The sequence below is a fragment of the Symphodus melops genome (genome assembly GCF_947650265.1).
Source record: "Symphodus melops genome assembly, contig: scaffold_473, whole genome shotgun sequence".
In the NCBI taxonomy this organism is placed as follows: domain Eukaryota; kingdom Metazoa; phylum Chordata; class Actinopteri; order Labriformes; family Labridae; genus Symphodus; species Symphodus melops.
This window is the reverse complement of record NW_027636573.1, coordinates 1-14,064: the sequence shown is the minus strand read 5'-3', so window position 1 is coordinate 14,064 and position 14,064 is coordinate 1. Positions and strand designations below refer to the sequence as shown.

Sequence of the window (14,064 nt, the reverse complement as noted above, 5' to 3'; positions counted from 1 at the left end):
TAGAGGTGGCGTGCAGACAGTCTGTAGAGGTGGCGTGCAGACAGTCTGTAGAGGTGGCGTGCAGACAGTCTGTAGAGGTGGCGAGGCTGCAGGAGGAACAATCAGCTGGTGGACTTCATGGCGCTCAGCTCTGGTGCTGAGTCAGACGGGGGAAACTTCTGAGACAGTTCATATGAAGACGGGCTGATTCTGGTTCTGACCCGTTGCTCCCTTCCCACCTGTCTCTGTCCCGTCTCTGAAGGACACGGTCCCACCTGGTCTTAAACCCTGACTGTGGACCGTGTCACTGTGGAGAAAGGAAAGCAGGAAAACAGTGGTGGTGCTTCAGCACCCTCTGCTGACCACACATGGTCACTACAAGGGAGTCTAACAGGACAGAAGAAGAGTGAGACCCAAGAGGACTCGTCTGACGGGGAGAGTAGTCCGAGTCAAAGCACCACCCGGACGGTCAGGTGAATGTGACAAACAATAAAAGTAAGTCAAAGACAGGGTTTGTTATTTTTCTAAAACTAGCATGTTGAAAGTAGCATTCCCTCAGTGCCTCATCTGCACCCACCCCTCCCCCTCTGTGCTCCCTCTAAAGCCACGCCCCCTCTGCGCTCCCTCTAAAGTCAGGCCCCGCCCCCTCTGTGCTCCCACTAAAGCCACGCCCCTCCCCTATGTGTTTCCTTTAAAGCCCCTCCCCTCTGTGCTCCCTCCAAAGCCCCGACCCCTGTGATTGGTTCATCAGAGAGCAGGGAGGCTGTGATTGGTTCATCAGAGAGCAGGGAGACAGGGAGGCTGTGATTGGTTCATCAGAGAGCAGGGAGACAGGGAGGCTGTGATTGGTTCATCAGAGAGCAGAGAGACAGGGAGGCCTGTGATTGGTTCATCAGAGAGCAGGGAGACAGGGAGGCTGTGATTGGTTCATCAGAGAGCAGGGAGGCTGTGATTGGTTCATCAGAGAGCAGGGAGACAGGGAGGCTGTGATTGGTTCATCAGAGAGCAGGGAGACAGGGAGGCTGTGATTGGTTCATCAGAGAGCAGGGAGACAGGGAGGCCTGTGATTGGTTCATCAGAGAGCAGAGAGCCAGGGAGGCCTGTGATTGGTTCATCAGAGAGCAGGGAGACAGGGAGGCTGTGATTGGTTCATCAGAGAGCAGGGAGACAGGGAGGCCTGTGATTGGTTCATCAGAGAGCAGGGAGACAGGGAGGCCTGTGATTGGTTCATCAGAGAGCAGAGAGCCAGGGAGGCCTGTGATTGGTTCATCAGAGAGCAGAGAGACAGGGAGGCTGTGATTGGTTCATCAGAGAGCAGGGAGACAGGGAGGCTGTGATTGGTTCATCAGAGAGCAGGGAGACAGGGAGGCCTGTGATTGGTTCATCAGAGAGCAGGGAGACAGGGAGGCCTGTGATTGGTTCATCAGAGAGCAGGGAGGCCTGTGATTGGTTCATCAGAGAGCAGGGAGGCCTGTGATTGGTTCATCAGATTGGTACCTCGTGGCAGACATTGGTTGAAGTTTTTACAGACTTAAAAACTGATACAGACGATGGATTTACTTTGATCCTTTTTCAGAGAACCTGAGTTATTCATGTCTGTCAGGACCTAAAGACAGTTTAGACCTGAATCTAAAAGTGTTTCTGGAGGAAATGACCAACCCTGACTTTAAAACAAACACGTTTTAGCAGCATGATAAAAACAAGTAAACAGATTTAGATTAAAATAATTTAATATTTATTGTCAAAAAATAAAAGTCCTTGATTTGCAGTCTCTAAGGCTTCATGGAAACAGACGAGTGGGATAAAAAAATGAAATGAGAAACCAGGAAACAAGTTCTCTGTGTCCAGTGATCAGGCCGGTTTCACAGCTCGCCATGGCAGCAGCGTAACAGAGGCGAGACGGGCTCAGCAAGCTAGTGGGGGAGGAGTCTAAAAAGGGCGTTTGTCTGTGTCAGCAGAAAAGACTGAACGCACCGAGGATTCACATCGTTAGAGATTCTTTACCTGGTTAACAAACAAACATTAGTATTATTATTATTATTTAAAGAGACAGTACACTTTGACCATAGAGGGCCATGTTCAGTTAAGCAGGATGTCAGACGCATTCTTCATTGTGCAGTTTGAGCTGTAAGGAAGCCCGGAGAGGACAAACCTCCAACCTGACAAGAGAGGGGGCTGCTCGCTGCGAGGCCACGGCGCTGACCTCTGCAGCACGCCGCAGCCCTCCATGTCGTCCTATAGACCACGAGTGCAGCTGCCACCTTCTCACACTGCACGCCACCTGACACGAGTGGCGCCGGCGAGGCTGGTGGAACCGCTCTGAAACATCTTCTCTCCGTCATGAGGTCATAAACATGCCTTTAAAGACGTGGCGTGCTGGTCAACGAGTGACCACAGGAGTCGGGCGGCGCCACTCGAGGGCCGAGATGACTCGTGACGGGAAAACAGAGGTAATAAAATGTTTGGATGTATGTCCACTCAGGGCTTCCGTACAGCTTTTTAAAAAAGTACAAAATCTAACGAAGCGTTTCTATTGGACGTCACGTGTGATTATTAAAACTCTGATTCTAACAGGTTCAGTGTCTGCATGGAAGACGCTCATCACTCAAACACATTCATCCAGGCTCAGTGCAAACACCGCCGGGGGGACGGGGACGGGGACGGGGACGGGTTCTGATTGGCTGCAGGACGGACTCAGCCCATGTAGGGGTACTTCCAGTCTGTGAGGGGGACGTGGGTTTGCTTCACCACCTGCGGAGACGTCCACCGGAGGACGTAGTGAGGACCCCCGGGTTTATCGTTGGTCCCTTAAAGAGAGGAGGAGAGTGACAGGTGAGGGAGAAGGAGGCGTGGCCTGATTTACACACAGACGAAACTCTTACCTGAGGCTCTGGCGCCCCCAAATGGCTGCTGAGCCACGACGGAGCCGGTGGATTTATCGTTGACGTAGTAGTTCCCTGCAGCGTTTCTAAGAACTTTAGAAGCCTCGTCAATCACACACCTGCAACACACACACACACACACACACACACACACACACACAGTTCAGGTAAAGGTACGACACCCGGAGGTCGTCCTGTATATAAACATCTTACTTGTCCTGAGCGAACACGGCGCCCGTCAGGGCGAACGGCGACGTGTTGTCGATCAGGTGCAGAACCTCTTTGTACTTGTTCTCCGGATAAACGTAAACGGACAGGACCGGCCCGAAGATCTCCTGCAAATCACAGAGCACATGACCACCAACACGTCCTGACCACGGTCTGTATAAACATGGACCACTTTAGATCCATCTACAAACAGGCAAAGAGGCGGGGCTTAACCCTCCTGACAAACAGCGGCCAACCTGTCAGCCAAACCAGCCACGCCCTGAGCTAACCTGTTTAAGACTGACTCACTGCAGGAGACAGACTCTAGTGGACACTGGAGGAACTGCAGCTGTAAAGTTGGACATTTTAACATAGAGCTCTATGGAGACTGAGTCACTGCAGGAGACAGACTCTAGTGGACACTGGAGGAACTGCAGCTGTAAAGTTGGACATTTTAACATAGAGCTCTATGGAGACTGACTCACTGCAGGAGACAGACTCTAGTGGACACTGGAGGAACTGCAGCTGTAAAGTTGGACATTTTAACATAGAGCTCTATGGAGACTGACTCACTGCAGGAGACAGACTCTAGTGGACACTGGAGGAACTGCAGCTGTAAAGTTGGACATTTTAACATAGACCTCTATGGAGGCTGACTCTCTGCAGGAGACAGACTCTAGTGGACACTGGAGGAACTGCAGCTGTAAAGTTGGACATTTTAACATAGAGCTCTATGGAGACTGACTCACTGCAGGAGACAGACTCTAGTGGACACTGGAGGAACTGCAAGTTGGTTACCTCGTGCATGATGGCGTCATTCGGGTCCGTGGTCTCGATGATAGTGGGCTCCACAAAGTAACCTTTACTGTCGTCACAGTTACCGCCAGCGATGACTTTAAGGTTAGGGGAGGACTTGGCGAGGTCGAGCCACCTCTTAATGCGAGCGAAGGACTGCAGGAGGAAACAGACGATGAGACACAGTGGATAAACCAAAGACTGCAGGAGAGAGCTGAACTCACCTTCTCGTCGATCACAGCTGAGAAAAAGGAGCCCAAGTCTTCAACGGGCTGAAAATCAGATGAAGAAAACATTTTATAAAAGCAGCAGCTTCAGAGACGTCGTCATCACGAGAGATGAGATGATGAGAGACCGTGACAGAGCGTCTGACTCACATCTCCCACTCTGATGTTGCTGTGGATGGCGAGCAGCTCCTGTTTGATCTGCGGCCACACGCTGTCAGCTACGTACATCCTGGAGCAGGCCGAACACTTCTGACCGCCGTACTCAAACGCCGAGCGGATCGTCCCCTTCACCACGCTCTCCACGTCCGCCGACTGGTGGACGAAGTGGAAGTTCTTCCCACCGCACTCTGAAAAACGTTCACAGGACACGGGCATCAACAGAGACGTCTTTCGCCGCGTTGCTCAGTCTCTCTCCGTTTCCACGGTAACCGCCAGTCGGCTCAGCTCACCTCCAGCCAGTCGAGGGAAGCTCCGGTACGTGTCCAGGTTCTGTGCCACCTGCTTCCAAAGACGCTTAAACGTCCTGAGAAAAGGAAAAACGTTTTCAACTGAATGAGAGAACAGATTTTAAGAAGGACCGTGAACCCCCCCCCCCTTCAGTAAAGACCAGGGTCCATCACGCCGCCATGAGGAGGCATGCAGTAGTGACGCCTGAACGTGGCCTCTCTGATTATTTCTCTAAACGCCGTCCTCGTGTTGCATGAACCCAGAATCTGTAAAAAAGAAAAAAATGTCCTCACGGGACGCTGCCGGTGAAGTTGATGCCGGCCAGGTGTGGCGAGGAGGTGACGGCGTCTCCGAACACGGGACCATCAGCCGGTAGGAACTGGATGATGTTTGGAGGCAGACCGGACTCCCTCAGGACTTTGTAGACGGCATAGCTGGCGGACATGGCGGTGTCGCTGGGCTTCCACAGCACCACGTTACCCTGAAACACACCAGTGGGGCCGAGGTCAGCGACAACTCAACACTGTCTTGTCGTGACACTTCCTGTTTCATTGTTACACTTCCTGTCTCGTTGTGACACTTCCTGTTTCATTGTTACACTTCCTGTCTCGTCGTGACACTTCCTGTTTCATTGTTACACTTCCTGTCTCGTCGTGACACTTCCTGTTTCATTGTTACACTTCCTGTCTCGTTGTGACACTTCCTGTTTCATTGTTACACTTCCTGTTTCATAGTTACACTTCCTGTTTCCTCGTTACACTTCATGTCTCGTCATTACACTTCCTGTTTCATTGTTACACTTCCTGTTTTGTTGTTACACTTCCTGTCTCATCGTTACACCTACTGTCTTCTTTGTTACACTTCCTGTTTCATCGTTCCACTTCCTGTTTCGTCGTTACACTTCTGGTCTCGTTGTTACACTTCCTGTCTCGTCGTTCCACTTCCTGTTTCATCGTTACACTTCCTGTTTCATCGTTACACTTCTGGTCTCGTTGTTACACTTCCTGTCTCGTCGTTACACTTCCTGTCTCGTCGTTACACTTCCTGTTTCGTCGTTACACTTCCTGTTTCGTCGTTACACTTCTGGTCTCGTCGTTCCACTTCCTGTTTCGTCGTTCCACTTCCTGTTTCGTCGTTACACTTCTGGTCTTGTTGTTACACTTCCTGTCTCGTCGTTCCACTTCCTGTCTCGTCGTTACACTTCCTGTTTCATCGTTACACTTCTGGTCTCGTTGTTACACTTCCTGTCTCGTTGTTACACTTCCTGTTTCGTCGTTACACTTCCTGTTTCATCGTTACACTCCGGTCTCGTTGTTACACTTCCTGTCTCGTCGTTACACTTCCTGTTTCATCGTTCCACTTCCTGTCTCGTCGTTCCACTTCCTGTTTCATCGTTCCACTTCCTGTTTCATCGTTCCACTTCTGGTCTCGTTGTTACACTTCCTGTCTCGTCGTTACACTTCCTGTTTCGTCGTTACACTTCCTGTTTCATCGTTACACTTCCTGTCTCGTCGTTACACTTCCTGTCTCGTCGTTACACTTCCTGTTTCATCGTTACACTTCTGGTCTCGTTGTTACACTTCCTGTCTCGTCGTTCCACTTCCTGTTTCGTCGTTCCACTTCCTGTTTCATCATTACACTTCCTGTTTCATCGTTACACTTCCTGTTTCATCCTTACACTTCTGGTCTCGTTGTTACACTTCCTGTCTCGTCGTTCCACTTCCTGTTTCGTCGTTACACTTCCTGTTTCATCATTACACTTCCTGTTTCATCGTTACACTTCCTGTTTCATCCTTACACTTCTGGTCTCGTTGTTACACTTCCTGTTTCATCGTTACACTTCCTGTTTCATCGTTACACTTCCTGTTTCATCGTTACACTTCCAGTCTCGTTGTTACACTTCCTGTCTCGTTGTTACACTTCCTGTCTCGTTGTTACACTTCCTGTCTCGTCGTTACACTTCCTGTTTCATCGTTACACTTCCTGTTTCGTCGTTACACTTCTGGTCTCGTCGTTACACTTCCTGTCTCGTCGTTACACTTCCTGTTTCATCGTTACACTTCCTGTTTCATCGTTACACTTCTGGTCTCGTTGTTACACTTCCTGTCTCGTCGTTCCACTTCCTGTTTCATCGTTACACTTCCGGTCTCGTCGTTCCACTTCCTGTCTCGTCGTTCCACTTCCTGTTACGTCGTTGCACTTCCTGTTACGTCACTCTGAGACACCAGACTCTTCAGATAACACTTATGTTTCCTCCCAGTCATTTTTAGATCCGTCACGACATTTAGAGAACAAACGTTAAGTTAGAGAACACCAAAGAGACGCCATGGCCGCTCACAGACTGATCTGTGACCAGTGCTGTCAACTCCTCTGTAAGGACAGAAGCTATTGGCCGAACTTACTGTAAATGACATCACCTAATTTGCATAATCATAATGGATGTCAATAAGACAATAAGAGAGTAAAAAAAAACACCCTAAATATGTTTAGAACTACAAATGAACTCTTCTGTTGATTCTGTGTTTTTATTTATTTTCGCTCGTGGCTTTCGTTTCCAGGAGGAAATGGAAAGTCGCCAGATACAGCGAGTAGTGACAGAGGAGGCGGTCTCAAACACTCACCATCAGAGCTGGCGTTCCTGCCAGGTTTCCACCGATAGCGGTGAAGTTGAAAGGAGCCACGGCTGCCACAAAGCCCTGACAGAGAAACACATGAATCTGCTTTACAAGGTCTGAAGCCTGTTTTCAGTTTGATGCTGCTGCAGCAGAAAGTGGGCGGGATTATTGTGTGGACGGCGAGCTTCAGATGTTGGACGCCATCAAGCGTCTGTTAGGACAGGGTGCTACACGAGGCCTTCTTACCTCCAGGCCTCGATACAACATGGTGTTTGTGCTCCCCTCAGCGTCTAACGGCTGAGTTTTCTCCAGCTCCACGGCGTGTTTGGCGTTAAATCTGAAAAAGTCGATCAGCTCTGCAGCGGCGTCAATTTCAGCCTGAACCACCGTCTTACCCTGAAACACAGAGAGCAGAGAGTAAAGCCTCCACATGTCGGAGCTCTGTATACTATAGTAGATAACCCACTGAAGCTCCGAGTGTATATGAGAGAGAGAGGGGGGGGGCGGTGTGCCCCCCCCCCCTCTCTCTCATAGAGCTGAAAACAGGTGAGCGGCGCGCTCTGTGAGACGCCGTCCTCCATGTTGGAGGTCATTGTTCTGTTAGATCGACTATGAGGCGACTGACGGGGGAGGAGCTACAGACTGTTGGGGGAGAGGCTACATACTGTTAGGGGGAGGAGCTATTGACTGGTGGGGGAGGGGCTACATACTGTTAGGAGGAGGAGCTATTGACTGGTGGCGTTGGAGCTACAGGCGGTTGGGGGGGGAGGAGCTACAGACTGTTGCTGTAAACTGCAGTTCGAGTCTGCGTCCAACCGTGGTCTACCTGTCCGACCGTGGTCTACCTGTCCGATCATGGTCTACTTGTCAGATCGTGGTCTACCTGTCCGATCGTGGTCTACCTGTCCGATCGTGGTCTACCTGTCCGATCGTGGTCTACCTGTCCGACCGTGGTCTACCTGTCCGACCGTGGTCTACCTGTCCGACCGTGGTCTACCTGTCCGACCGTGGTCTACCTGTCCGACCGTGGTCTACCTGTCCGACCGTGGTCTACCTGTCCGATCGTGGTCTACCTGTCCGACCGTGGTCTACCTGTCCGATCGTGGTCTACTTGTCAGATCATGGTCTACCTGTCCGATCGTGGTCTACCTGTCCGATCGTGGTCTACCTGTCCGACCGTGGTCTACCTGTCCGACCATGGTCTACTTGTCAGATCGTGGTCTACTTGTCAGATCGTGGTCTACCTGTCCGATCGTGGTCTACCTGTCCGATCGTGGTCTACCTGTCCGACTGTGGTCTACCTGTCCGATCGTGGTCTACTTGTCAGATCGTGGTCTACCTGTCCAATCATGGTCTACTTGTCAGATCGTGGTCTACTTGTCAGATCATGGTCTACCTTTCCGATTGTGGTCTACTTGTCAGATCATGGTCTACCTGTCCGATCGTGGTCTACCTGTCCGATCATGGTCTACCTGTCCAATCATGGTCTACTTGTCAGATCGTGGTCTACTTGTCAGATCATGGTCTACCTGTCCTATCATGGTCTACTTGTCCGATCATGGTCTACCTGTCCGATCATGGTCTACCTGTCCGATCATGGTCTACCTGTCCGATCATGGTCTACTTGTCCGATCATGGTCTACCTGTCCGATCGTGGTCTACTTGTCAGATCATGGTCTACTTGTCAGATCATGGTCTACCTGTCCGATCATGGTCTACTTGTCCGATCATGGTCTACCTGTCCAATCATGGTCTACTTGTCAGATCATGGTCTACCTGTCCGATCGTGGTCTACTTGTCAGATCATGGTCTACTTGTCAGATCATGGTCTACTTGTCAGATCATGGTCTACCTGTCCGATCGTGGTCTACTTGTCAGATCATGGTCTACTTGTCAGATCATGGTCTACCTGTCCGATCATGGTCTACTTGTCCGATCATGGTCTACCTGTCCGATCATGGTCTACTTGTCCGATCATGGTCTACCTGTCCAATCATGGTCTACTTGTGAGATCATGGTCTACCTGTCCAATCATGGTCTACCTGTCCGATCGTGGTCTACTTGTCCGATCATGGTCTACCTGTCCGATCATGGTCTACCTGTCCGATCATGGTCTTGGCGAGGATTTCGGCCCTCTTGGGTCCGCTGATGACGTCGGCTGCCTTGAAGAGGATCTGGGCTCGGTCCTGGACGGGCTTCAGGTCCCATTCTTTCCTCGCCGCTACAGACGCCAGGATGGCTTTGTTGATGAGCGCCTGATTTAGAAAACAGAACATGACCACGTCACCGTCAGTACCAACTTATAAACAGCCGGGGTCAGAGGTCAATCAGGTCCTATATTGTCACGTGTTCCCGATAGCTTACCTCGTCTGCGTAACAGAACTTGGCCACCTTGTGCGAGTGGTTGAACGGCTGCGAAACACAAACAGGAAGTCAATGAACAGATGTTGACGTTCAAACTATAAATAAATTCATCAATAACATTCGTGCGTCACGACTCATGAGGACACGGGCAACGCCAGCGAGTCACGTTTAGAAACGCCTTTACAGTTACCCTGTGAGAAGAGGTCAACGCCACCACTAACGTTAGCATGCTCGTGTTTAGTAACATTCAGTTTGACCTCCAACTAATTCGCACGAGGGAGGGAGAGAAGACAACACACAATGAATGGACATTCATTTCAAACGCCACCTCGCGTGATGGCGGCGGTTGCATCCGTGAGAATGACCGGTCGAACCGGTGTACAAGACACAGCCGACTTTTTACAACGATAAATAGATGAGTAGTAAATTCTGCTTCTTTAGTGTGACCCGGGCACGCGGTCATGTGACCCGGGCACGCGGTCATGTGACCCGGGCACGCGGTCATGTGACCCACTGATGATGATGACAGACTCACAGATAACTGATATCTGATGTCTTTGGTCCACACATGTTCGTCTCCCACCACACACGGGATGTCCTCCGTCGTCCCCTTCAGAGCGTCCAGCGCCTGAAAGCATCAGAGAGCGTGAGGTGAACACGTGTTCAGAGCGACTCGAACAACGTGACAGTGACGCGCTCCGACCTTCAGCAGCTCCTTCCTCTCGCCGCTGCCCTCTGTGAAGCCCAGGATTGGCTCGTTCTTCACGTCCACGGCAGCACACGGGAACGTTCTGAACCTACACACACACACACACACACACACACACACACAAACACACACACACACACACACACACACACACACACACACACACACACACACACACACACACACACACACACACACACACACACACACACACACACACACACACACACACAGGATGTTGAACTCCTTTAATGAATAAACAGAAGCTCGATTCGCTCTGCTGCTGCTCAAAGTTTCAAAGTCTCAGGTGGACACAGTTCACACTGCTCTGCGCGTAACCACGGCAACGACTCATACCGCTGAGTCAGTCCTGTGACCCGTCAATGTTTTTTTTATTTCTGAGACGCCAACAACGACCCTCCAACTACCGTGCAGTAGCGTGTGGCGTGGATAAGAGAGACAGGAGGCGTTTAAAATCACGCTGTAGGACGATGTGCTTCCTCATTTGAGCACGTCAGTGTCACTAACATTTCAGACTGGAATGTTTATTTACCCCTCACTGTGCAATACTTCATACTGTGCTATATATTTATATCATATATCTTGTTGTAGTTCGACATTTTTCATACTGTGAAAATATTTCATTTTTTTATATCCTGCTTAAATCACTTTCATACTGTGACATATCCATATTTTTATATTTTATATACTGCAAATTTACATTTTATACTGTGCCAATATTTATATTTATATATTTTACAAACTGCAAAAAATTTACATTTTATACTGTGATATTTATATTTCTATATTTTATATCCTGCTAGAATTACATCTCTTACAGTGTAAATAGTTATATTGTTTATACCCCTCCATGGATCACGTCTCATGTAATGCACTATTTATATTTGACACCCTGCTACAGACCTGATGTCTCTACTGTGCAAGAAGAAATCTGAGGTCTGTTTATCTATTTAAACGTTATTATGCTGTAAACTGTAAAGAGTCCTACCACACAGATCTGACCTTCCCTTAACCAGGGTCACTCTCTTTTCTTTGACCCCTTCTGTTGTTGTTTTTAGCTGTTTAGCTGCTTTAAGGTGAAGTCATCTCATTGTACAATTTGTATAATGACAATAAAGGCTTTCTATTCTATTTTTTAAAAAGGGGGAGGAGTCACAGACAGGTTAGCAGCTGAAGGGGAGGAGTCACAGACAGGATAGAGTCTGAAGGGGGAGGAGTCACAGACAGGATAGAGTCTGAAGGGGGAGGAGTCACAGACAGGATAGAGTCTGAAGGGGGAGGAGTCACAGACAGGTTAGAGTCTGAAGAGGGAGGAGTCACAGACAGGATAGACTAGAGTCTCAAGGGGGAGGAGTCACAGACAGGTTAGATGCTGAAGGGGGAGGAGTCACAGACAGGTTAGAGTCTGAAGAGGGAGGAGTCACAGACAGGATAGACTAGAGTCTCAAGTGGGAGGAGTCACAGACAGGTTAGATGCTGAAGAGGGAGGAGTCACAGACAGGTTAGAGTCTGAAGAGGGAGGAGTCACAGATAGGATAGAGTCTGAAGGGGGGGGAGTCACAGACAGGTTAGAGTCTGAAGGGGGAGGAGTCACAGACAGGATAGAGTCTGAAGGGGGAGGAGTCACCGACAGGTTAGAGTCTGAAGGGGGAGGAGTCACCGACAGGTTAGAGGCTGAAGGGGGAGGGGTCACAGACAGGTTAGAGGCTGAAGGGGGAGGAGTCACAGACAGGTTAGAGGCTGAAGGGGGAGGAGTCACAGACAGGTTAGAGTCTGAAGGGGGAGGAGTCACAGACAGGTTAGAGTCTGAAGGGGGAGGAGTCACAGACAGGTTAGAGGCTGAAGGGGGAGGAGTCACAGATAGGTTAGAGTCTGAAGGGGGAGGAGTCACAGACAGGTTAGAGGCTGAAGGGGGAGGAGTCACAGACAGGTTAGAGTCTGAAGGGGGAGGAGTCACAGACAGGTTAGAGGCTGAAGGGGGAGGAGTCACAGACAGCCAGGTTGTATTCCTGTGTGCTTTCATGTATGATTAACTTCTTCAGACTAAACTCAACAAACTGAAGGTCATGATATCCAAACTGGACGGGGGGGAGGAGGAGGAGGAGGAGGAGCAGGAGCAGAGACAGCTGCTGGAACGACTGCTGTTCTCACAGGTCTCCGCTCCCTGAAAGCACGCCGCTCTGATCCAGTTACAGGCCGACCTCCGACGGTGAACGATAACAAACGTTAGAGGAACATAAGAGACTCCAGTTTCTACAGCTGTCAAAGGAAAACAAACATCTGAAACTTCTCAGAATCACTGTTTCTAAAACTCATCATCCCAAATATCACTGACTTCCTGTCAGCAGCTGTAGTCACTTCCTGTCAGCACAGGCTGTAAAAACAGGCTTTTTGAATGGGTGTGTATGTGACTTCCTGTGCTTCTGCAGCCAGCCTCTAGTGGACACTCCAGGTACTGCAGCCAGCCTCTAGTGGACACTCCAGGTACTGCAGCCAGCCTCTAGTGGACACTCCAGGAACTGCAGCCAGCCTCTAGTGGACACTCCAGGAACTGCAGGAGGTTGAACTTGTTGCTGTTCGTCTACAAAGATCTGAGATGTTTGAGTATCTCCCAGACTCAACAGGAGATCAGTAAACAGGATGTCCCCTCAGGTACCCGCACACTTTCAAAATAAAAGTCATCCTCATCTTTACAAGCTTATTTCTACTCATCGATTAATCGATGTGGATGTGAACATATGTTAGAGTGCACGCGGATCAGGTGGGGGGTGGGGGGGTCCGTGTGTGAAGCTGCTCTCAGATCAGATGTCATTACGTAACGTGAGGCAGGTTACCCCCCGAAGTCGCGTGCTAACACTCCTCATGAGATCTGACTAAAACAAAGTCCTGCACACAGAAACACACACACCTGAGCCTGTCACGCGCGCGCTGCCTGACACACACACCTGAGCCTGTCACGCGCGCGCTGCCTGACATACCGTAAGAGGCACCGCGGGGGTGAAGGAGTCTCGTGACTTCTTATGTGAACTTACCCCCTCCAAGAGTGGCACGCGGCCGCCCTCACGCGCAGCATGTTTCCACAGGTGAGCAGGAGATGTTGAAGCGGGAAGAGAGTGAGGAGGTTCCACCTGACGCACAGGTCGATCAGTGTGGAGACAGCGAAGATCGATCCTGCTGCTGCTCCTCTCCGGGAGGGGGGAGGGGGAGGAAGAGCCAACGGGGGGGGGGGGGTGTTCCTGTTTAAAGATGGATTCCCGCTCTTTTTCAACAGACGTTGCTCCGCGTGACGCTGATTTATGAATAACAGTCATATATTTACTAAGTGAAGACTTCCTCTCAGGTCACGTGTGTGTCTGTGTTCAGACTGTACATGTATGTTGGAATATTCCCCCCCCGCGAGATGTTCAATGGAACTTTCCACAGGCTGGTTCGCCACTGGCCAATCAGCGAGCAGGAGAGCAGGAGAAGGTCCTGAGCCAATCACAGGCGGCGCTGACAGCTCTATTTGTGAGCGGCATGTTGACCTTTCACAGAGCAAAAACACATTCTTTAAAGTCCCCGCGGTGAACCGGAAATGGATTTAATGAACTTCAGAGTAATTCAAGAAGAAAGAAGAATTTAACCCTTTCAGTGCCAGTTTGTTAACATCATTTTAACATGTTTTTATGAAATATATCCAACATCATGGCCTGTGGTCTGAAGTTGGTTTAGTTAAAGTTTTATAACCAGAGAGTCTCACCATATAAAAGATATGATTTCTGAATCTGGTCCATGGAATAGATTGATACAATACAATCATTGATAAACCGATCGTGTAC

At 49.8% G+C, this 14,064-nt stretch overlaps 1 protein-coding gene across 1 annotated transcript; it reads right to left on the bottom strand.

Moving 5' to 3' along the window:
* Positions 1–1,691: 1,691 nt before the first annotated feature.
* aldh4a1 (aldehyde dehydrogenase 4 family, member A1) lies at positions 1,692–13,445 on the bottom strand. Its single transcript, XM_079373130.1, has 15 exons — positions 13,279–13,445; positions 10,220–10,313; positions 10,052–10,144; positions 9,517–9,564; positions 9,252–9,407; positions 7,399–7,548; positions 7,159–7,233; positions 4,831–5,018; positions 4,540–4,613; positions 4,241–4,437; positions 4,088–4,135; positions 3,867–4,019; positions 3,075–3,196; positions 2,862–2,980; positions 1,692–2,786 (listed from the first exon to the last, which is right to left on the bottom strand). The coding sequence occupies exons 1-15, from the start codon at positions 13,317–13,319 to the stop codon at positions 2,674–2,676; spliced, it is 1,671 nt and encodes a 556-aa protein (XP_079229256.1). The 5' UTR covers positions 13,320–13,445; the 3' UTR covers positions 1,692–2,673.
* Positions 13,446–14,064: the final 619 nt, after the last annotated feature.